At 42.1% G+C, this 20494-nt stretch overlaps 1 protein-coding gene across 13 annotated transcripts in view; it reads left to right on the top strand.

Annotated features, from left to right (window-relative positions):
• Positions 1-20494, top strand: part of DOCK10 (dedicator of cytokinesis 10) — a 433376-nt gene that overhangs the window by 371508 nt on the left and 41374 nt on the right. For 11 of the 13 annotated variants that reach the window (XM_040349133.1, XM_040349131.1, XM_040349129.1 and 8 more), the window contains 4 exons: positions 697-754; positions 3778-3876; positions 4486-4592; positions 20317-20439. In XM_040349133.1, coding sequence (XP_040205067.1) covers positions 697-754; positions 3778-3876; positions 4486-4592; positions 20317-20439 — 387 coding nt within the window. The remainder of the gene's footprint in view (positions 1-696; positions 755-3777; positions 3877-4485; positions 4593-20316; positions 20440-20494) is intronic. The other 2 variants (XM_040349136.1, XM_040349135.1) reach the window with 1 other exon arrangement.

Genomic DNA, 20494 nt, shown 5'->3' with positions numbered 1-20494 from the left:
TTCGACAGCATATTCCGAATTTTCTCGTACGATAACAGACTAACGATTTTAGTGTGCTGTTTTCCTACTATTTTCGTACAAAAAAAATCTGAGAAGAAAGACTGTACATGATCAGAAACAATAAACAACAAAAAAAGCCTTTGTCGTACGAGAATATTCGTAAGAATGTTCTTTCATCGTTTCCAATTTGCTGTGAAACATTGAGAAAAATCAGACGCACGTTCACTCGATTTTCTTATTATAGTGTGTACTAGTGTGTACCCCACTTTAAGGGGAGATTTACTAAACTCGGAGCTCTCAGAATCTGGTGCAGAATGGTAGCCAATCAGCTTCTAACTTCAGCTTGTTCAATTAACCTTGACAATAAAACCTGGAAGGTGATTGGTTTCTGTGCAGAGCTGCACCATATGTTGCAGTTTATAGTTTAATAAATCACCCTCTAAATGTCATTTAGTTGGGGTTTACACTTCATGTTTTATATGATGTAACTGTTAACTGCATGTGAAAGAAAGATCCTATTGCAATATAAAGACAACTGTCTATTGCTTAAACTAAAAAAATATGACATGGTCATAGAGCTGTCCTATGAACTCTATTCAACTCTATTATTTCATCGTATTGTAATGTCTGTCAATTGCTAATACTTTTTTTTTTCTTTGATGTATAATATTCTGCGTATAAAAATGTTTTTTTCAGGCAGCCATGTGTTACGTTCACATTGCCGCACTGATAGCCGAGTACTTGAAACGGAAAGGTAAGAACTATCTGGATGAGAATATTCAGTTGTTTTACTGTTATTTTTATTTTGCTCAAATTCATTAATGGAAATTACATAGGTGTCACAATTTAGAGCAAATTAAAATTGTCTGTGATCAGCAGCTTACAGCGTATCAGCTGTAATCAAATTATTATTGATAAAGGACTCTGTGTGACACTCTTTTATTTCTCTATAGGAATGAGAATCACGTTTTATTTTTTTTTAGACTTAGCACTGCATTAGATTGTAGATAGATCTTCAAGATTGTTTCTTATTAATGATAAAACTGACACAATTCTTAGGCCTCATACACACAACCGTTTTCCTCTGCAAAATCCATGAAGAAAAATGCTGGCAGAGCATTTTTGCTGAGAAAAAGGGTCGTGTGCATGTTTTTCATCCAGAAAACTGTCGTGAATCTCGACGAGAAAAAAAGAGAACATGCTCTCTTTTTTCGAATCGGGAGTCTCAATTTCCTCGTCGTGTTTCTCGTCGGGCTGGTTTACGACGAGAAACACGTTCGTGTGTATGCTTAGAAACTCGCGCATGCTCAGAATAAAGTATGAGACGGGAGCGCACCTTCGGTAAAAGTAGTGTTCATAATGGAGATAGCACATTCGTCACGCTGTAACAGACTGAAAAGCGCTAATCGTCTCTCACCAAACTTTTACTTAACATGCAGTAACATGAGATTAGCAAAAGCAGCCCCAAGGGTGGCACCAGTGGAAACCAACTTCCCCTTTATAGTGCCATCGTACGTGTTGTACGTCACCGCGTTTGAGAACGACGAGATTTTGTCTTGACAGTGTGTATGCAAGGAAAGCTTGACAAGATTCTCGTCAAGCCTGACAAGAACCTCGTTGAGGAAAACAACATTTCTTTTACAAAGAGATTCTCAGTTGTGTGTACGAGGCCTTACAGTCTAAATATTTAGCAGTCTAGGTACCACGTATCCCATATTGCCACTAATCTTTAACCTTCAAACTTATTTTTAATCCTACTAGGCTTACTGTGATTCTGAAATTGTATTGGTCCTAAAATATAAGGCCATTGTTAACAATGTTTGAAGTTTTTCTTACCATTGACATAGAGATTTATCAGATGTGGTTCACATTGCCAAAACCATTGTCAGACCATTTTCTACTTCTTAATAATTATTCATACCTGTACCTATGTGAACACAATAACCCAAAATGTGTGTCCCCAATATAGTTTGATATGATTTAAAATAAGATAACAATGTAAGTGACCAACACTTACAACCTACAAATATTATTATTGAAGCCAATAGATAAGGCACAGTGCTGTATTTAATATAGATTGGAACCTTGTCATTTTTTTGGGCACCCCCCATGCGATTTCACTCTTCACCTGCTAATGCTAATTGGTTGCCACAGGTTACAGCATATCATTTCCATTTACTGATTGGCTGCTATAGGTTACTGCACATCATTATCGCTCAGCCATTGGTTGCTGGAATGGGGGGGGGGTGTAATCAGTGGCAATGGTGGGGGGGGTGGGATCAGTGGCACTGCTGGGGTAAGAAATAAGTAGCAGTGCTAGGGGAGGGGAGATAGGATGAGTGGCATTGCCTGGAGGGGATGGAATCACTTACTTGATGTCATCTGTCAGTCAGTATCCACTCAGTTCCCCCTGCCTGTATGAGGGGGGGAGGAAGAGAGAGGTGTGAGATAGAGGGGATGAGATAGAGAGAGGTGTGAGAGAGGGGGTGAGGGAGAGAGAGGGGTGATAGAGAGAGAGCAGGTGGTCAAAAGGAGCGAGGTGTGAGAAAGAGAGAGAGGGGGGTGAGAGAGGAGGAGAGAGAGAGAGAGAGGGCGCATGAAAGAGAGGGAGGGAGTGTGAGAGAGTGGGGTGAGCGAGATGGAATAAGAAAGAGGGCAGTGAGAGAGAAAGAGGGGGAGTGAGAGAGAGGGGGTGAGAGAGGGGGAGGGGGAGAGAGGGGTGGGAGAGAGAGGGAAGTGAGAGAGAAAGAGGGGGAGTGAGAGAGAGGGGGTGAGAGAGGGGGAGGGGGAGAGAGGGGTGGGAGAGAGAGGGAGTGAGAGAGAGGGTGTGTGAGAGAGAGAAAGGGGGTGAGAGGGAGAGAAAGGGGTTGAGAGAGAGAGGTGAGGGGGTATAAGAGAGAGAGAGAGACCCCCAGCCCTGTCTGCAGTCCCTCCTGTGTCCTCCTGTCCCAGTCCATGTCCCTAGTGTGTGTGTGTGTGATGCCTGGTATCTTGCATGCCAGCAGTAGGACATTCATGATGGCCAACAGTTGGCAGGGCCCATTATCATTCTTTGTGATGATGGAGGTGCTCTGATCCTTCCTCCGCTCTTCCTCTTTCATGTTCTGTGGTCCCTGGCTGCTTGTGCTCGCACCAGTCCTCATCCTCCAGGCCCCTGGTCAGTTTGTCCTCCAGGCGGCCATTGCTGTTGATGTCAGAGTTGGGAGCTTGGAGGAGTTCAGGCTCTGGAAGACGAGGAGGATGCTGCGCCCCCTGCTGCTTGCCTCTCCGGAAGTCAGGGAGACTGAAGGTCTTCTCCCTCCTGGGCTCTCAGTCCTAGTTACCATTGCTGCTCACCTTTCCCCAGCTCCTGCAGCCACTGGACTGAGACTCTCCATGACAAGGGGCTCAAGAGGCAGCTGCTTTGGGCCCCACAACAATGACTGGGCCCAGGGTAGCTGTCCCTTTTGTCCCACATTAAAGACAGCCCCGAGGGATCACTCATCACATGGCCACATATTCTGCATTGTCATTTATAGGTATCTTGTGTTTACTTAAAATTTGCAATCATGTGCAGGGGAATTTTAAAAATGTAGACTTTCTCCTGCATACGATTGGATGTTTAAAAACACAAATTCAATAGACAAAGTGAAACATTACTGTTAGACACACCTTAATGTATATCTTCATTAAAAACAAATGTACAGTTTTTTACTGTAGCCCGTTTTGATGATCATTCCATGCATGCACTAACAATGTTGTATGATAACATCACTCAATCATTATGAACTACCATAGGTTACTGGAAAAATGAAAACAATCAGACAACAAGCATGCTGCTGGAAGAGGAAAATTCTTCTGATTCTAATCAATTACTAATCTCCATCGGTGCAAAGAGTGAGTTCACTAACCCTGCATGTGACATGTTCATCTTTTCATCAGCTTATTATTTTTAAACTTGTGGCTCCAAAGTGAAAAAGAGACTTGTCCCCAGATTAATAATTTTGTTTTTTGGCGGAATTTGGACATCCACTGATAAGTATACTAGACAGCCTTAGGCAGCTTGTTCCATGTTGATGGAAGACACACAGCTGAAGCTTTCAGAAAGAGATCATGAATGGAAGCCTTCACACAGGTTTACTTTAATGTCACATACATTTGTAACTGTGGGAACACCAAAAACAAGGAGGTTGTGTCAGTATATGTGATAATAAGTCAAGTTCAGTAAGGTCTGTTTTCCTAAACCATAGCATTCCATTTTCAGTGAGCTGTTTGGTTATAGACGGAGTCCACTGGATTTTCAGCTTGCCTAAGGCATGTAGATCATTTACAGGCAAGAGAACAGGAAGTTTCTATGTGCAGGAGAATACCTTCACTTTAGAAATGCATCTTAACCTATAAATCAAAGTGTTTCAGGTTAACTGTCTTTGTATGTTTAATATATACTTTCATGTTAAAAGATATTTAATTAGAAGTTTTGGAAACAACATTACATTTCATTTGCAGGTTTGTTTTCCATGGGATGGCCAGCCTTTCAGACTATCACCCCAAATATTAGGGAAGAAGGAGCAATGAAAGAAGACTCAGGGATGCAGGATACCCCATATAATGAGGTAAAACAAATATGTTCCCATCTGCTTGTTGTAATTATACCTACCATATATTTTATATGTGCTGTATTTTGTGCTCAAAAGTTTGCATACCCTGGCAGAAATTGTGAACATTTGGCATTATTATTGAATATTTATTTATTTCAGGTACTTATATAGTGCTATCAATTTACGCAGCGCTTTACATATACATTGTACATTTACATCAGTCCCTGCCCTCAATGAGCTTACAACCTAAGGTCCCTAACACACATTCATACTAGGGCCAATTTAGACAGGATCCGATTAACCAACCAGCATGTCTTTAGAGGGTGGGAGAAAACCAGAGTACCCGGAGGAAACCCACGCAGGCACAGGGGGCCAGATTCACAGAAGAGATACGACGGCGTTTCTCTGAAACGCCGTCGTATCTCTCAGAGTATCTATGCGACGATTCATAGAATCAGTTCCGCATAGATAGCCCTTAGATGCGACAGGTGTAATTGACTTACACCGTCGGATCTTAGGATGCAGTACCTCGGCCGCCGCTGGGTGGAGTTTGCGTCGTATTCCAGCGTCGGGTATGCAAATTAGCAGTTACGGCGATCCACGAAGGTTTTTCCCGTCGTTACGTCGGCGCAAGTCTTAGTTTCACGTCACAAAGTTAGAGCTGCTATTAACCTGGTGGAAAATGACTCCACCATGTTAAAGTATGCCCGTTGTTCCTGCAACGCTTTTGAATTTTTTTTCCCGGCGTAAGTACGTTACGCACGTCGCGATTCACAAACACGTCGCGCCGCCGTATTTCACGCAAAGCACGTCGGGAAAATTGCGAACGGAGCATGCTCAGTACGTCCGGCGCGGGAGCACGCCTAATTTAAATGGTACCCGCCGCATTTGAATTGGGCGGGCTTGCGCCGGACGTGTTTACGATACACCGCCGCAAGTTTACAGGTAAGTGCTTTGTGGATCGGGCACTAACACTGTAAACTTGCGGCGGTGTAACGTAAACAGGTTACGTTACACGGCCGCAATTGTATGTGAATCTGGCCCAGGGAGAACATGCAAACTCCAGGCAGGGAGTGTCATTCTTGGGATTCGAACCAGCAACCCTTTTTGCTGCTAGTTGAAAGTGCAATCCACTGCACCACTGTGCTGTATCAAGAGATCCCCAAATGTTCCACTTCTTAAGGCTCGTACACTTGATAGGTTAAACCGTTTTCATCAGTCCAAACCAATCGTGTGTAGGCCCCATAGGTTAATTAACCTTAGGTTAAAAAATAGAGAACTTGCTTTAAAATTTAACCTATGTATTGGTAACCGATAGGTCAAAACCGATCGTTTGTATGCAAAATCATCGGTTAAAAACCCGCACATGCTCAGAATCAAGTCGACGCATGCTTGGAAGCATTGAAATTTTCAGCACGTCGTTGTGTTCTACGTCACCGCGTTCTGACACAATCGTGTTTTTAACTGATGGTGTGTACGCACGACGGACCATCAGTCAGCTTCATAGGTTAACCTAGGACAACTGTCCTTCAGACCGTTTTCATTGGATGGACTGATCGTGTGTACGAGGCTTTAAAGTGATTGAACAGTACTGACTGGCATATTCAAGACTTTTGATATTTTTTTATATTCTTTTCCATCTTTGTAAAGTTTCATTACCTTGTTACGCAGGTCTTTTGACTGTTCTTTTCTACCTCCTCATGGCTCAGTGTCTAGCCTGCTTAGTGCATCCATGTGAGAGTTAAAAAACTAATTGACTATTTATACACAGACGCTAATTGTGATTTAAAATGCCACAAATGTGGGAAATTAACCTTTAATTGCCATTTTAACCTGTGTGTGCCACCTTCTGTGTCTGTACCAAGGCCAAACATTCCAGGGTATGTAAACTTTTTATCAGGGCCATTTTGGTGATTTCTGTTATTATGATTTTAAGGATCCAAAAAACTATGTGATAATAAATGGCTTCATGTGATTGCTATCCTTAAATAAAAGACAACTTTTTGACATGATCAGTCATATTTTCAATATTAATGCCAAAATGTCACAATTTCTGCCAGGGTATGCAAACTTTTGACTGTATATACACACACATCATAACCCTATAGTTATATCAACATACTGTAGACACAGCTTGATTGTCAGTACAAGTGCAATTAGTTCAGCACAGTATTGTTACAAACTTGTGTCATGGGACTGTGACCCACAAATCCCAAACCTTTTATTAAAGCGGACATTAACCCTTCTCACCCACTTTACAGTAAATTACTACTTACTCCTTTTCACATTTTTTTCCTTGTAAGTACTTTTCTTTTTAAGTAAGCCCTGCCCTACCAGATTTATTGCCTAGGTGATGTCTCCTACCAATTGCAGCCTCCTAGGATACTCTTGTCACAAATCCCAAGAAGGTTTGGGGCAATCATGCACCATAGCACGTTGTTAGGGGACTAATTGTCTCTTCCTGTTTTTTGCAGTCAATCAGCTTGCAATATGCACATCATCAGGAGACTGGCAGCAAGAACCAGGAAGTGACAGCTGGCTACCTGATGATGAAAGATAGGAAGATGACGACATGGGATCTAGCGTGCTGTGGCTGATTGTTACAGAACATAGACTGTATACTACAATCCTAATTCCAAAAAAGTTGGAATGTTGTGTAAAATCTAAATAAAAATCACATAAAGCCTTGGTTCACATTGATGCTACTTTGAAATCACACTACTTCACTTGATTTCAAAGTAGCAATGTCAGTGCGATTTCAGCTGCTACTTGATATATGTGTGGCTTCATGCACAGATGTCTATTGAAGTCGCACCTGAAATCGGCAAAAGTAGTTTAGGAACTACTTTTGCAAATCGGTGCAACACTGCAAAATCTGTGTCGCACCGAGTGGAACAGTGCCATTGCCTCCAATAGGCTGCGACTTGTCATGTGATTTGATCTCTCAAATCGCATGACAAATCGCTCCAATGTGAACCTAGGCAAAATAAGGTAATTTCGTAATTGATGGCAGCAACACATCTCAAAAATGTTGGGACAGGGCAGCAAAAAGCTGGCAAAGTAAGTACTAAGAAGGAAGAGCTGGAATAACATTTTTCAACTAATTAGGTTAATTGGAAACAGGTCAGTAACATGGAAAAAATGGAAAGAAACTGCACTTCCAAGCCCATAAAGCACAGGATGGGCATTGATAATGGTGAAATTGCTCGTGAATGAGACCCATTAGGACCACATATGTCTGAACTGCAAGAATGGGAGTGACTACCTGCTACATGCTGTTCATGATCCCCTGTCATAAGGGATCATGGAAATCTGGTAAGGAGCCAATCCATAGTCTGGTGGAGGATTCATCAGGTCAGTAACATGATCAGAGTGTCTCAGAAGTAAAGATGAGCTAAGGTTCATCAATATGTGAAAAACTGCATCTGAGGCCTCGTACACACGACCGTTTTTCTCGGCAAAAACCAGCAAGAAAACTGCTGGCAGAGCTTCCTTGCAGAGAAAACCTGTTCGTGTGTACGAGGCTTTCAGGTTTCTCGTCAGGAAATCTGGCCAGAATCTTGACGAGAAAAATAGAGAACCTGCGCTCTTTTTTCTCGTAGAGATTTTTGTCGGCTTGTTTACCGACGAGAAACCCGAGAGTGTGTATACTTACCTGTCGCCGTGGAAACCCGCGCATGCTCAAAATGACTTTGACGCATGCGCGGTAGCTTCCACGACATAGGTAGGGTGATGCGAGATATCGGCGACGGCATCAAATGTGACGAGCGCATGTTCGTCGTACGCGATGACGTCACAGAGTTCTTGCCTTTCAAGAGTACTGTGGTTCTTTTGAAAAGGTCAGTGTGTACACTCGGGCGGCAGGAGATTCATGCCAAGAATCTCGTCGGGAAAAACAACGTTTTTTTCCTGACGAGATTCTTTCCCGTGTGTATGAGGCCTTAAAGCTTTCGAACAATTTCAGAATAATGTTCTTCAATTTAAAATTGCAAATACTTTAAATATATCTTCATCTACAGTATATATCATCAAAAGATTCCATGAATCTGGAGAAATCACTGTGTTCCAAAGACAAGGTTAAAACACAATATTGGATGCCCGTTGTCTTCGGGTCCTCAGGTGGCACTGCATTAAAAAAAAGGCATGATTCTGTGATGGCCATCACTGCATGGGTTTAGGATTACTTCTAAAAAATCACTGCCTGTGAACTTAGTTGACCGTGCAATTCAAAAATGCAAGTTAAAGCTCTATCATGCAAAGAAGAGGCCATATCTTAACATGATACGGAAATGTCTCCATGTTCTCTGGGACAAAGTCATTTAAAATGACCTGTTGCAAAGTGAAAAACTGGTCTGTGGCCAAACAATCAAAAGTTGACATTCTTTTTGGCAACCATGGGTGATGCTTCCTCTGGACTTAAAATGAGAGGACCTTCTAGTTTGTTATAAGCACTCAGTCCAAAAACCTGCATCTTTGATGCTATGGGGGTGCATTGGTACGTATGGAATGGGCAGCATGCACATCTGGAAAGACCCCATCAATGCTGAAAGATATGTCCAGCTTGTAGAGCAGCATATGCTCCCATCCAGACAACATATTTTTTAGGAAATTACAAGTGCTTAATTGGCCTGCTTGCAGTCCAGACCTTTTACCAGTTGAAAATATTTAGCGCATCTGGAAACAAAAAATACAACAAAGAAGACACATGCCTGTTGAGCAGTTAGAATCCTATATCAGGTAAGAATGGAACAACATTCCTCTCCAAAATCTCTAACAACTGGTCTCCTCAGTTCCCAGAAGTGTACAAAGTGTTGTTAAAAGAAGATGGGATGCTAAACTGTGATAACATGGCCCTGTCCCAACGTTTTTGAGATGTGTTTTTTTCTTAAAATTATAAATTTTCTCAGTCTAAACATTTGATATTTTACACAGCCTCCCAATAGGAATTGGGGTTATAATTAAGTATAACCCAGTGAAAAAGATATGTTGGGATTGAAAAAAAAGAAAATGAGGGAGAAGTTCCCCTTATATTCACCCCTTGCTGCCAACTGTACACATATATGCGACTTCACTGAAGTGAGACTCACTTCCATGAGGCTGCATATATGCTTATCTGGGTTTGTGGTGGGAGCAAGCTGCACAGCACACTCCCAGCAAAGAGCCTGGGCTCTTAAAGTTGAGTTTTCATCCCAAATATTTTTTTCATTATTGTGCTCATTAGACCTAAAAAAAAGAAAAAAAAATGTTTTACTCATCTGGAAATGCCTGTTGCTATGCAGTCCCACGGAAATATGCCTTTGGAATCATCTGGGATCCTGACATCATCTCCCTCTAATGCTCCTGGGAAATGTGTGTCATCATTTCCCAGGATGCAGTGCGCTACCCAATTATCACCCCCCACCCAAGACTTCCAGGAAGTAAGTGCTTGTGGGCTTCACAATGCCCACAAGCAAAATGACAATGGTGTGGACATAGTTTTATAAACTATCTTTTTTGAATAACTATGCGGAGCGGCGGCGGATTGTAAAATAGTAAGTGACCAGATTTATATTAAAAAAACGCATGATGAAAGGACATACATTTGAAAAATGCTAATTGTGGTTGGAACCCCGCTTTAAGCTCCGTACGCACGATCAGAATTTTCGATGGAAAAAGTCAGACGGACTTTTTCCATTTGAAATTCCGACCATGTGTATGTCTCATCAGAGTAATTCCATCAGAAATTCCGATGAATTCCATCAGAGTTTACATAGAGAACATGTTTTCTTTTCCCCCTGATAGAATTCCGTCAGAATTCCGATGTGAATTTGGTCGGACAACGGTCCGATCGTGTGTACAGGGCATAACTCAGAGCCCAGAGTATATTACTGACGATTGGAAACCGCGAGTCTGGGTTCCTGATCACCTGTTTGCTGTGATAGCCTCTGATTGGCTATCACAGTGATCAGTCATTGTGCATCCTTCCCCTGTGTTTTTTCCCCTTATCTGGGGAGAAAAATGTAAACAAACAAATGTGTTTGTTGTGTGTAAAAAATAGAAAAATTCAAAAATAAGGAAAAAAAGCTAGGTTAAGGTTTGACCTAGATCAGTGTCAGGGTTTGTGTTAGGGTCAAGTTAAGGGTCAAAGATCAAGGTCAAGGTTCATAATATATAGGTAGGTTTTTAAAAATATATTTTTTGGGGGAATATGCGTCAGTGTCAGTGTGTTTTAGGTAGGGTAAAAAAAAGCAAACTACGCATTATTGTGGGCCCTACTACAAGTACAAACAAGAAATAACATACACGAGGGTCAGGAGAATTTATTTAGGGGTTTTTCTTTGGTGGTAAGTTATGGTAATAGCAAGAATTATACAGATAAATTAAAAAAATATATATATTATATAAAATATATATTTATTGTTTCCTTTATTAATAATAAAAAAAACAGGAAATATCCGTTACCATTTACCATCAAATGAAAGCCCAATTTGTCCTGAAAAAACAAGGTATAATCCACTCAGATACACAAAGTATGAATAGAACATCTTTGATAGTCTGGTCTCAAATAGTTGCCGACACCCCTGATGAACAGAAAAAAATGGAGAATCCCCCAGGGTGGGGCTTTTTAGGCAACAGTAGTACAAGTAGTCATAGTAGATACAAAAATATGTAATAGTTTAATAGTAACAAAAGATATCAAACAATATATGGTAAACATGTATAATACAATAGTTTAAAAACAACACATTATTGGGGTGTAGTTGGAAAAGAGTGAAGAGTCCACAATATAAATACTGGGCCCAACGCGTTTCGGGTTTCCTTCTTCAGGGCCCGAAGTATGTGTGGAGTCAGAAAGTGTGACAAACAACTTTTCTAGAAAAAAATAATAAATAAATAGCAATGTGTTGAAAATAAGACATACAAAGGAAAAAATATATATATTAAACTGGCACAGATAAGAAAACATCATACCACCCAAGACGTTTCAACGGCTCAGCACACCCCTTAATAGGACATCGCAGTCGGGACGCATGGCAGACCTCAGATGGTGAAGAGAGGAATGAGGACTGGCATCTTATATCAGTCACAAAGTAGCAAGACCTTTGGCCCGAAGTGTCACAGCGTAAAAAGTTTATTTGGTTGTATTTTTATTTTTACCTGTCCCAAAATATAAATAAATAAAAGGACAGGATAATATCAACGATGCCAGAGGCAAAAAATCGCAAAAAGAAAGCTGAACCAAGAATTTATATGTAAGGTGAGAGGCATACCTGTAATATCAAAGAGTAGCCAAAGAGGTCAGTAGAGGGCTCAGAAGCTAAAAATGAAAATAATATAAATCGCAATTTAGAGATGTACAGAGTATGAGGAAATGACATGTAAGGCAACAGGTTGGGAATCGAGCTAGGAGACATCAAAGGAAAAAGTACTTACATGGGAAGAAAACACAAGCAGTGTGAGGTGTATAAGGATGCTGCAGCCGTCCAGCAATGTCTGACATTGTGGGGCTGCTTGGCTTTAAATAGGAGAAGGGAGGGAAGGGGGAGTAAGGTGGGAGGAGTCTGTCAAAGAGAGCCTGAGTTACTATGGGTCAGTGAGGAAAAAGGGGGCGGTGCTGGAAGATGTCGACGTGAAGCTCCTCCGAGTGAGGAGGGGGGGAGGACGGATGTACCCCGCTCTCCTCACATGGAAGCCCGCACTGGTGACGTAGAGCTGCATCGAGATGCAACTACGTGTGGTATACAGTGGGCGGGACAGAGAGAGAGGGCGGAAGATACGTCCTGCTCTCTCACCTCCGCCCACACTCGCCGCCTGACAGCGCGAATGACGTGGGCACGCCGCAGCATAGTGATGCAACTGCGTGTGGTATACAGTGGGCGGGACAGAGAGAGAGGGCGGAAGATACGTCCTGCTCTCTCACCTCCGCCCACACTCGCCGCCTGGCAGCGCGAATGATGTAGGCACGCCGCAGCGCCGTTAGGAGCTAAACGGCAAGTGACCAAGGAGATCACCTGACACAGGGGTGGGAGATATGCAAATGAGTTAGCTATTTTTTACAGAGTATGCAAGAGACGTATGATAGAAGGGCATAAACGATGCTGGTACAAGGGGAGATAAGTACATAAAAGGTCAGCTGGGGAGGAAATAGTAAAAAAAAAAAAAAAAAAAAGGGGATTGGTGTGTTGAAACTGCTAAATGCAAATAGAGGTTTGTATATACAGTGATTTGTAAACACAGATACTGCTCAGTGCAAGTAGAGGTTTGTATATACAGTCGTTTTTGTATACAGGTATGCTCAACCCTGAAATTAAAGGGACAGCAATGTAAAAAGATTTTTTATTATACGGATATTATAATTATACAAAAATATGGACACATGGGCTAATAGGTCCAGGGGCAATAAGGAAAAAACAGGGGCATGGAACTGTCCACTGTGTGATCCCTGCCCCTGTTATAGGCGCAAGTATCGACCCACGGTCAAGACACCAAAAGGTGCAAGGGGACCAGGTCAAAAAAAGCCGTCTCCCATAGAAAGAGGAAGACGGCTTACGTGCGCCTAGCTAAGGAGTGACAATAAAGGGGATGCCAATCGAGCCAAACTGCGCTTAGAGAGCGAAGTCCCCGGGGGGTATGCAGGAGGGTACATGAGCATAGTGATAAATATAGGGAACATTCAGTATGTGATACTGACATGGGAGTTGACAGAGTAGAAATAAAGATAATAATAAAAAAAAGGGTTACGAATGGGGACAATAGGTGACATAAGGTCCCCGTAGTATAGAGTAGTCTTAATCAGTCTTTTTCACATCCCCGGAGGAGAAACCTTCCAAAAAAGGCCTAAAGCTAATCTGCTCATTGAGGCCCGGTGGAAGATTAGCCTCTAGTTCGGCAATCCAACGAGTTTCATGTTGTAAGAGGATCTTATTCCAATCCCCACCTCTGGGGCTTGGATGGATCCTATCGAGGATTAAAAATGTAACCCCTGAAAAAAGTCCATTATGTTGAGACAAGATGTGGCGCCCTAGTGGTAAGTCTGGGTTGGCCGAACGCATGGCATGTAGGTGCCGGGAAGCTCGCTTAAAAAATGGTAATTTGGTTTTTCCCACGTAGAACCTGTTACATTGACAAGTGAGTAAGTATATTACGCCAAATGTCTTGCAATTAGCAAAGTGTCTCGGTCTGTAAGGCCGACCATTGGGTAATACAATATCTCGCTCTATATTGATGTATCGACAAATGGAGCAGCCCCCACAGGTGAAGGTACCCTTCCTTTTGCAAGGATCTTTCCTGAAGTTGTCCTTGAACTCACTGGCCACAAGGTGGTCTTTGAGTGAGCAGGCCCGTCGATAAGTTATCGCTGGCTCTTTTGGTACAAAGGGACCGAGTTGAGGGTCAAAGGAGAGTAGGTGCCAGAATTGTTTGAAGATTCCTCTCGTTTGTTGATGTTGAGTGTGGTACTTAGTGATTAGTCTGGTAGTATCACTACCAACAGGGGACTTCTTGCCTGATTGCACCAATAGGTGTGACCTAATTTGTCCATTGGCCCGTTGAAATGATCTTTTGAGGATTTTTTTCGAGTACCCTCTATGCAGTAATCTATCACGTAATCCAGCTGCCTCCCGTAGAAAGGATTCCTGGGTAGAGCAATTGCGTCTGAGGCGTAGATATTGACTATAGGGTATTGATCCTATCAGAGATGTGGGGTGTGCACTAGAAGCGTGCAATATTGTATTACCCGCCGTGGGTTTTCTGTAGAGCCCTGTTGATATGTACCCATCAGGGTTTTTGAGTAGGGTAACATCAAGAAAGGGGATTTGAGAGTCGCTGGAGGACACTGTGAACTTTAGGTTCAGCTCATTGCAATTCATGATGGACATGACTCGAGCTCCTCAGTCGATCCCTCCCAGATCATAAGGACATCGTCAATATATCTGAACCATCCAGATACGATATGGATCTGCTTCTATCACTTTGTGACGAGGCAGACCTTTCTGATTTTGATGACATCTCGGACATAGAAACCCTTCTGTCAGAATCCATCCCCACTCCAGTACCTGAACGACCTTCCAACATATTGAAAATCAAGTCGGATAAGTTTCCTCCTTTACAAACCAATTCGAACCTGGCTGCTTTTGTAGCACTTACGACAGCAGAAATTAAGAAATTACGAAAACCACGCAACACTAGACAGTTTGCTTACCAATCTAATGAGGCACTAGAGAAACTTAAAGACTGTCATTCACTCACCATCAAGCCCTCCGATAAGGGGGGCAACATCGTGATCCAAACGAATGATCAATACAAGGCTATGTGTACAAAAATCCTTTCCAACCGGGATTGGTATACTCCCATCTCCACATCTACCATTATAAGGTTCGAAACAGAATTTTATGCTCTGGTGGATGGAGCTTTCTCCCAGGGTGCAGTGAACCATGATGTATGGGAGTTTATCCGCACCAAATACCCCAAAATTCCAACTTTCTACTGCTTGCCCAAAATCCACAAGGATCTCACAAATCCACCGGGCCGTCCCATTGTATCCGGCAGTGGCGCCCTAACGGAGAATTTGAGTATCTTTGTCGATTCACACTTGAAACCCTTTGTAACGCATCTCTCATCCTATATTAAGGACACCATCCATCTTTTAAACAAAGTCGAACATCTTAGAGTGTCTCCAGGAGCACTATTGGTAGCCATCGACGTGGAGGCCCTGTATAGCTCCATCCCACACCCCCTGGGCTTGGCCGCTATACGGGATGTTTTACTTCCCATCTTCCGCGCTGATCGGAAGCTTGGGGAATTCCTCATTATGGCCTTGGAGTTCATACTCTATCACAGTGTCTTCACGTTTGACGGCTCCCACTTCCTCCAGGTGCAGGGGGTAGCGATGGGGACCTCCTGTGCCCCATCGTATGCCAACCTGTACCTGGGGGAGTGGGAAAAACTGTTCCTGACCAGTAACCCGGTAGAACCATTTATCCATCTCGTATCTGGATGGTTCAGATATATTGACGATGTCCTTATGATCTGGGAGGGATCGACTGAGGAGCTCGAGTCATTCATGTCCATCATGAATTGCAATGAGCTGAACCTAAAGTTCACAGTGTCCTCCAGCGACTCTCAAATCCCCTTTCTTGATGTTACCCTACTCAAAAACCCTGATGGGTACATATCAACAGGGCTCTACAGAAAACCCACAGAGGGTAATACAATATTGCACGCTTCTAGTGCACATCTCTGATAGGATCAATACCCTATAGTCAATATCTACGCCTCAGACGCAATTGCTCTACCCAGGAATCCTTTCTACGGGAGGCAGCTGGATTACGTGATAGATTACTGCATAGAGGGTACTCGAAAAAAATCCTCAAAATATCATTTCAACGGGCCAATGGACAAATTAGGTCACACCTATTGGTGCAATCAGGCAAGAAGTCCCATGTTGGTAGTGATACTACCAGACTAATCACTAAGTACCACACTCAACATCAACAAACGAGAGGAATCTTCAAACAATTCTGGCACCTACTCTCCTTTGACCCTCAACTCGGTCCCTTTGTACCGAAAGAGCCAGCGATAACTTATCGACGGGCCTGCTCACTCAAAGACCACCTTGTGGCCAGTGAGTTCAAGGACAACTTCAGGAAAGATCCTTGCAAAAGGAAGGGTACCTTCACCTGTGGGGGCTGCTCCATTTGTCGATACATCAATATAGAGCGAGATATTGTATTACCCAATGGTCGGCCTTACAGACCGAGACACTTTGCTAATTGCAAGACATTTGGCGTAATATACTTACTCACTTGTCAATGTAACAGGTTCTACGTGGGAAAAACCAAATTACCATTTTTTAAGCGAGCTTCCCGGCACCTACATGCCATGCGTTCGGCCAACCCAGACTTACCACTAGGGCGCCACATCTTGTCTCAACATAATGGACTTTTTTCAGGGGTTACATTTTTAATCCTCGATAGGATCCATCCAAGCCCCAGAGGTGGGGATTGGAATAAGATCCTCTTACAACATGAAACTCGTTGGATTGCCGAACTAGAGGCTAATCTTCCACCGGGCCTCAATGAGCAGATTAGCTTTAGGCCTTTTTTGGAAGGTTTCTCCTCCGGGGGATGTGAAAAAGACTGATTAAGACTACTCTATACTACGGGGACCTTATGTCACCTATTGTCCCCATTCGTAACCCTTTTTTTTATTATTATCTTTATTTCTACTCTGTCAACTCCCATGTCAGTATCACATACTGAATGTTCCCTGTATTTATCACTATGCTCATGTACCCTCCTGCATACCCCCCGGGGACTTCGCTCTCTAAGCGCAGTTTGGCTCAATTGGCATCCCCTTTATTGTCACTCCTTAGCTAGGCGCACGTAAGCCGTCTTCCTCTTTCTATGGGAGACGGCTTTTTTTGACCTGGTCCCCTTGCACCTTTTGGTGTCTTGACCGTGGGTCGATACTTGCACCTATAACAGGGGCAGGGATCACACAGTGGACAGTTCCATGCCCCTGTTTTTTCCTTATTGCCCCTGGACCTATTAGCCCATGTGTCCATATTTTTGTATAATTATAATATCCGTATAATAAAAAATCTTTTTACATTGCTGTCCCTTTAATTTCAGGGTTGAGCATACCTGTATACAAAAACTACTGTATATACAAACCTCTACTTGCACTGAGCAGTATCTGTGTTTACAAATCACTGTATATACAAACCTCTATTTGCATTTAGCAGTTTCAACACACCAATCCCCTTTTTTTTTTTTTTTACTATTTCCTCCCCAGCTGACCTTTTATGTACTTATCTCCCCTTGTACCAGCATCGTTTATGCCCTTCTATCATACGTCTCTTGCATACTCTGTAAAAAATAGCTAACTCATTTGCATATCTCCCACTCCTGTGTCAGGTGATCTCCTTGGTCACTTGCCGTTTAGCTCCTAACGGCGCTGCGGCGTGCCTACGTCATTCGCGCTGCCAGGCGGCGAGTGTGGGCGGAGGTGAGAGAGCAGGACGTATCTTCCGCCCTCTCTCTCTGTCCCGCCCACTGTATACCACACGCAGTTGCATCTCTATGCTGCGGCATGCCCACGTCATTCGCGCTGTCAGGCGGCGAGTGTGGGCGGAGGTGAGAGAGCAGGACGTATCTTCCGCCCTCTCTCTCTGTCCCGCCCACTGTATACCACACGTAGTTGCATCTCGATGCAGCTCTACGTCACCAGTGCGGGCTTCCATGTGAGGAGAGCGGGGTACATCCGTCCTCCCCCCCTCCTCACTCGGAGGAGCTTCACGTCGACATCTTCCAGCACCGCCCCCTTTTTCCTCACTGACCCATAGTAACTCAGGCTCTCTTTGACAGACTCCTCCCACCTTACTCCCCCTTCCCTCCCTTCTCCTATTTAAAGCCAAGCAGCCCCACAATGTCAGACATTGCTGGACGGCTGCAGCATCCTTATACACCTCACACTGCTTGTGTTTTCTTCCCATGTAAGTACTTTTTCCTTTGATGTCTCCTAGCTCGATTCCCAACCTGTTGCCTTACATGTCATTTCCTCATACTCTGTACATCTCTAAATTGCGATTTATATTATTTTCATTTTTAGCTTCTGAGCCCTCTACTGACCTCTTTGGCTACTCTTTGATATTACAGGTATGCCTCTCACCTTACATATAAATTCTTGGTTCAGCTTTCTTTTTGCGATTTTTTGCCTCTGGCATCGTTGATATTATCCTGTCCTTTTATTTATTTATATTTTGGGACAGGTAAAAATAAAAATACAACCAAATAAACTTTTTACGCTGTGACACTTCGGGCCAAAGGTCTTGCTACTTTGTGACTGATATAAGATGCCAGTCCTCATTCCTCTCTTCACCATCTGAGGTCTGCCATGCGTCCCGACTGCGATGTCCTATTAAGGGGTGTGCTGAGCCGTTGAAACGTCTTGGGTGGTATGATGTTTTCTTATCTGTGCCAGTTTAATATATATATTTTTTCCTTTGTATGTTATTATTTTCAACACATTGCTATTTATTTATTATTTTTTTCTAGAAAAGTTGTTTGTCACACTTTCTGACTCCACACATACTTCGGTCCCTGAAGAAGGAAACCCGAAACGCGTTGGGCCCAGTATTTATATTGTGGACTCTTCACTCTTTTCCAACTACACCCCAATAATGTGTTGTTTTTAAACTATTGTATTATACATGTTTACCATATATTGTTTGATACCTTTTGTTACTATTAAACTATTACATATTTTTGTATCTACTATGACTACTTGTACTACTGTTGCCTAAAAAGCCCCACCCTGGGGGATTCTCCATTTTTTTCAGATACACAAAGTAGTTGTGATGATAAATACACTTTTACTAACACATGTCAATGTTGCAAAATTGTGTTTCGGTACTAAGATTTGTTTTACCTTCTTTCATAAAGAGTCATTAGCTGAAGTATAAGGAAACAGTCCAATTAATGCACCATGCATGATCACTGTTACTGTCCCATTGTACCAGGCAATATGGGGTTTGGGAAAAGGTTCCATATCCAGGCTGCGGAATGTTTTTTTTTTTATAATCAATTTTTTTTATTATTATTAACAACATTCCATACAGTATTGTATATTCTTATGTTCCATCATTTACATAATAGACACAAATGAACATTGTATGAAAAAGCTAGACAGAGATGTCTTATCAAAAGCTTATCAATTATTCTACCCCCCCCCCCCCTACAAGAAAAAAAAAACGAACGCAAAAAAGAAAAGAAAAAAGAATTTAAGAGGAAAATTAAAAAAGTAAATTGTAGTTCACCTCCTCCACATCACCCCTAACTACGGTGGAGTATGTCTGCTCTGTCCCTACACACTCCATTCCTTCTACTTGTGTCGTGTGTTCTCCTATTGTGTCCTTCTATACCCCGAGAGAAAAGAAGGAAGAAAAGAGGGAGGGAGAGAAAAAAAAACACCATTCTACTTCTAAAGATACCACTAATGGCCATTGTGTCTATTCTTTTTATGTGAAAAAAAAATAAAAGGAATTTAAATTTAGAGTTAAAAAAGAAAATTAACAGTATTAAAATAATAATTAAATAATAATAATAATTAAAATTGTGCCTCGTGTTTGACTATTGATCACCCGTGATTATGTGTGTCGGCCCTCATTTTTTTTTTTTTTTGTGTCATTGATTTAATGTAATAACCATTATAGTAATAAATGCCTCATAACTGTAGATTTAATTATTACTTTTCAGTACTTGTTTCTTTGATTGTAAACATTTTTGAGTAAGCTCAGGAAAAATAGAGTGGCACAATAATTCTGACTTATACAGCAGGCTGACAGTTTTGAAAACAAAACTTGATGTAGGAAAGCTGTAGGCGAGGAGCTCTAATTAACTAAATTTCCATAAAAAATGTGTTCTGTTTCTGGTTTAATTAATCTTTCCATGGCTACGAGAACCCAGAACTGTTAGGGAAAGTGATATGAGTTTATCCTATGGTGCCATAGCTGACATTGTGTAAATGAGAAATATAGGTGATATGTTATGCTTCCTTTCCATTCGCTCCATGTCCACTCACCCCCTAAACCACACAAATCTTGATTACCTTATTAATACTAAAACTGTCAGCCTTTACTGTATTTAATAGCATTTAAAGCTAAATGCCTCCTTATTTGTAAGTCCTCTTGGAATACTGTATATTAGTGGTTCATAATGTATCCCATAGTAAAAATCTGCATCTGTTTATGTCATTACAGAGTACTCTGGTAGAGCAGCTTGACCTGTGCGTGGACTATCTCTGGAAATCGGAACGATATGAATTGATTGCTGATGTTAGCAAGCCAGTCATTGCAGTGTTTGAAAAGCAGAGAGACTTCAAGGTAGCTTTTATTTCTGATATATGATTTTATGACATGCAGTCAGCAATTCTAAAAG

This window comes from Rana temporaria, chromosome 4 (assembly GCF_905171775.1).
Source record: "Rana temporaria chromosome 4, aRanTem1.1, whole genome shotgun sequence".
Lineage (NCBI taxonomy): Eukaryota > Metazoa > Chordata > Amphibia > Anura > Ranidae > Rana > Rana temporaria.
The sequence above is the reverse complement of the archived record's forward strand: the minus strand, read 5'-3'. Positions and strand labels throughout refer to the sequence as shown.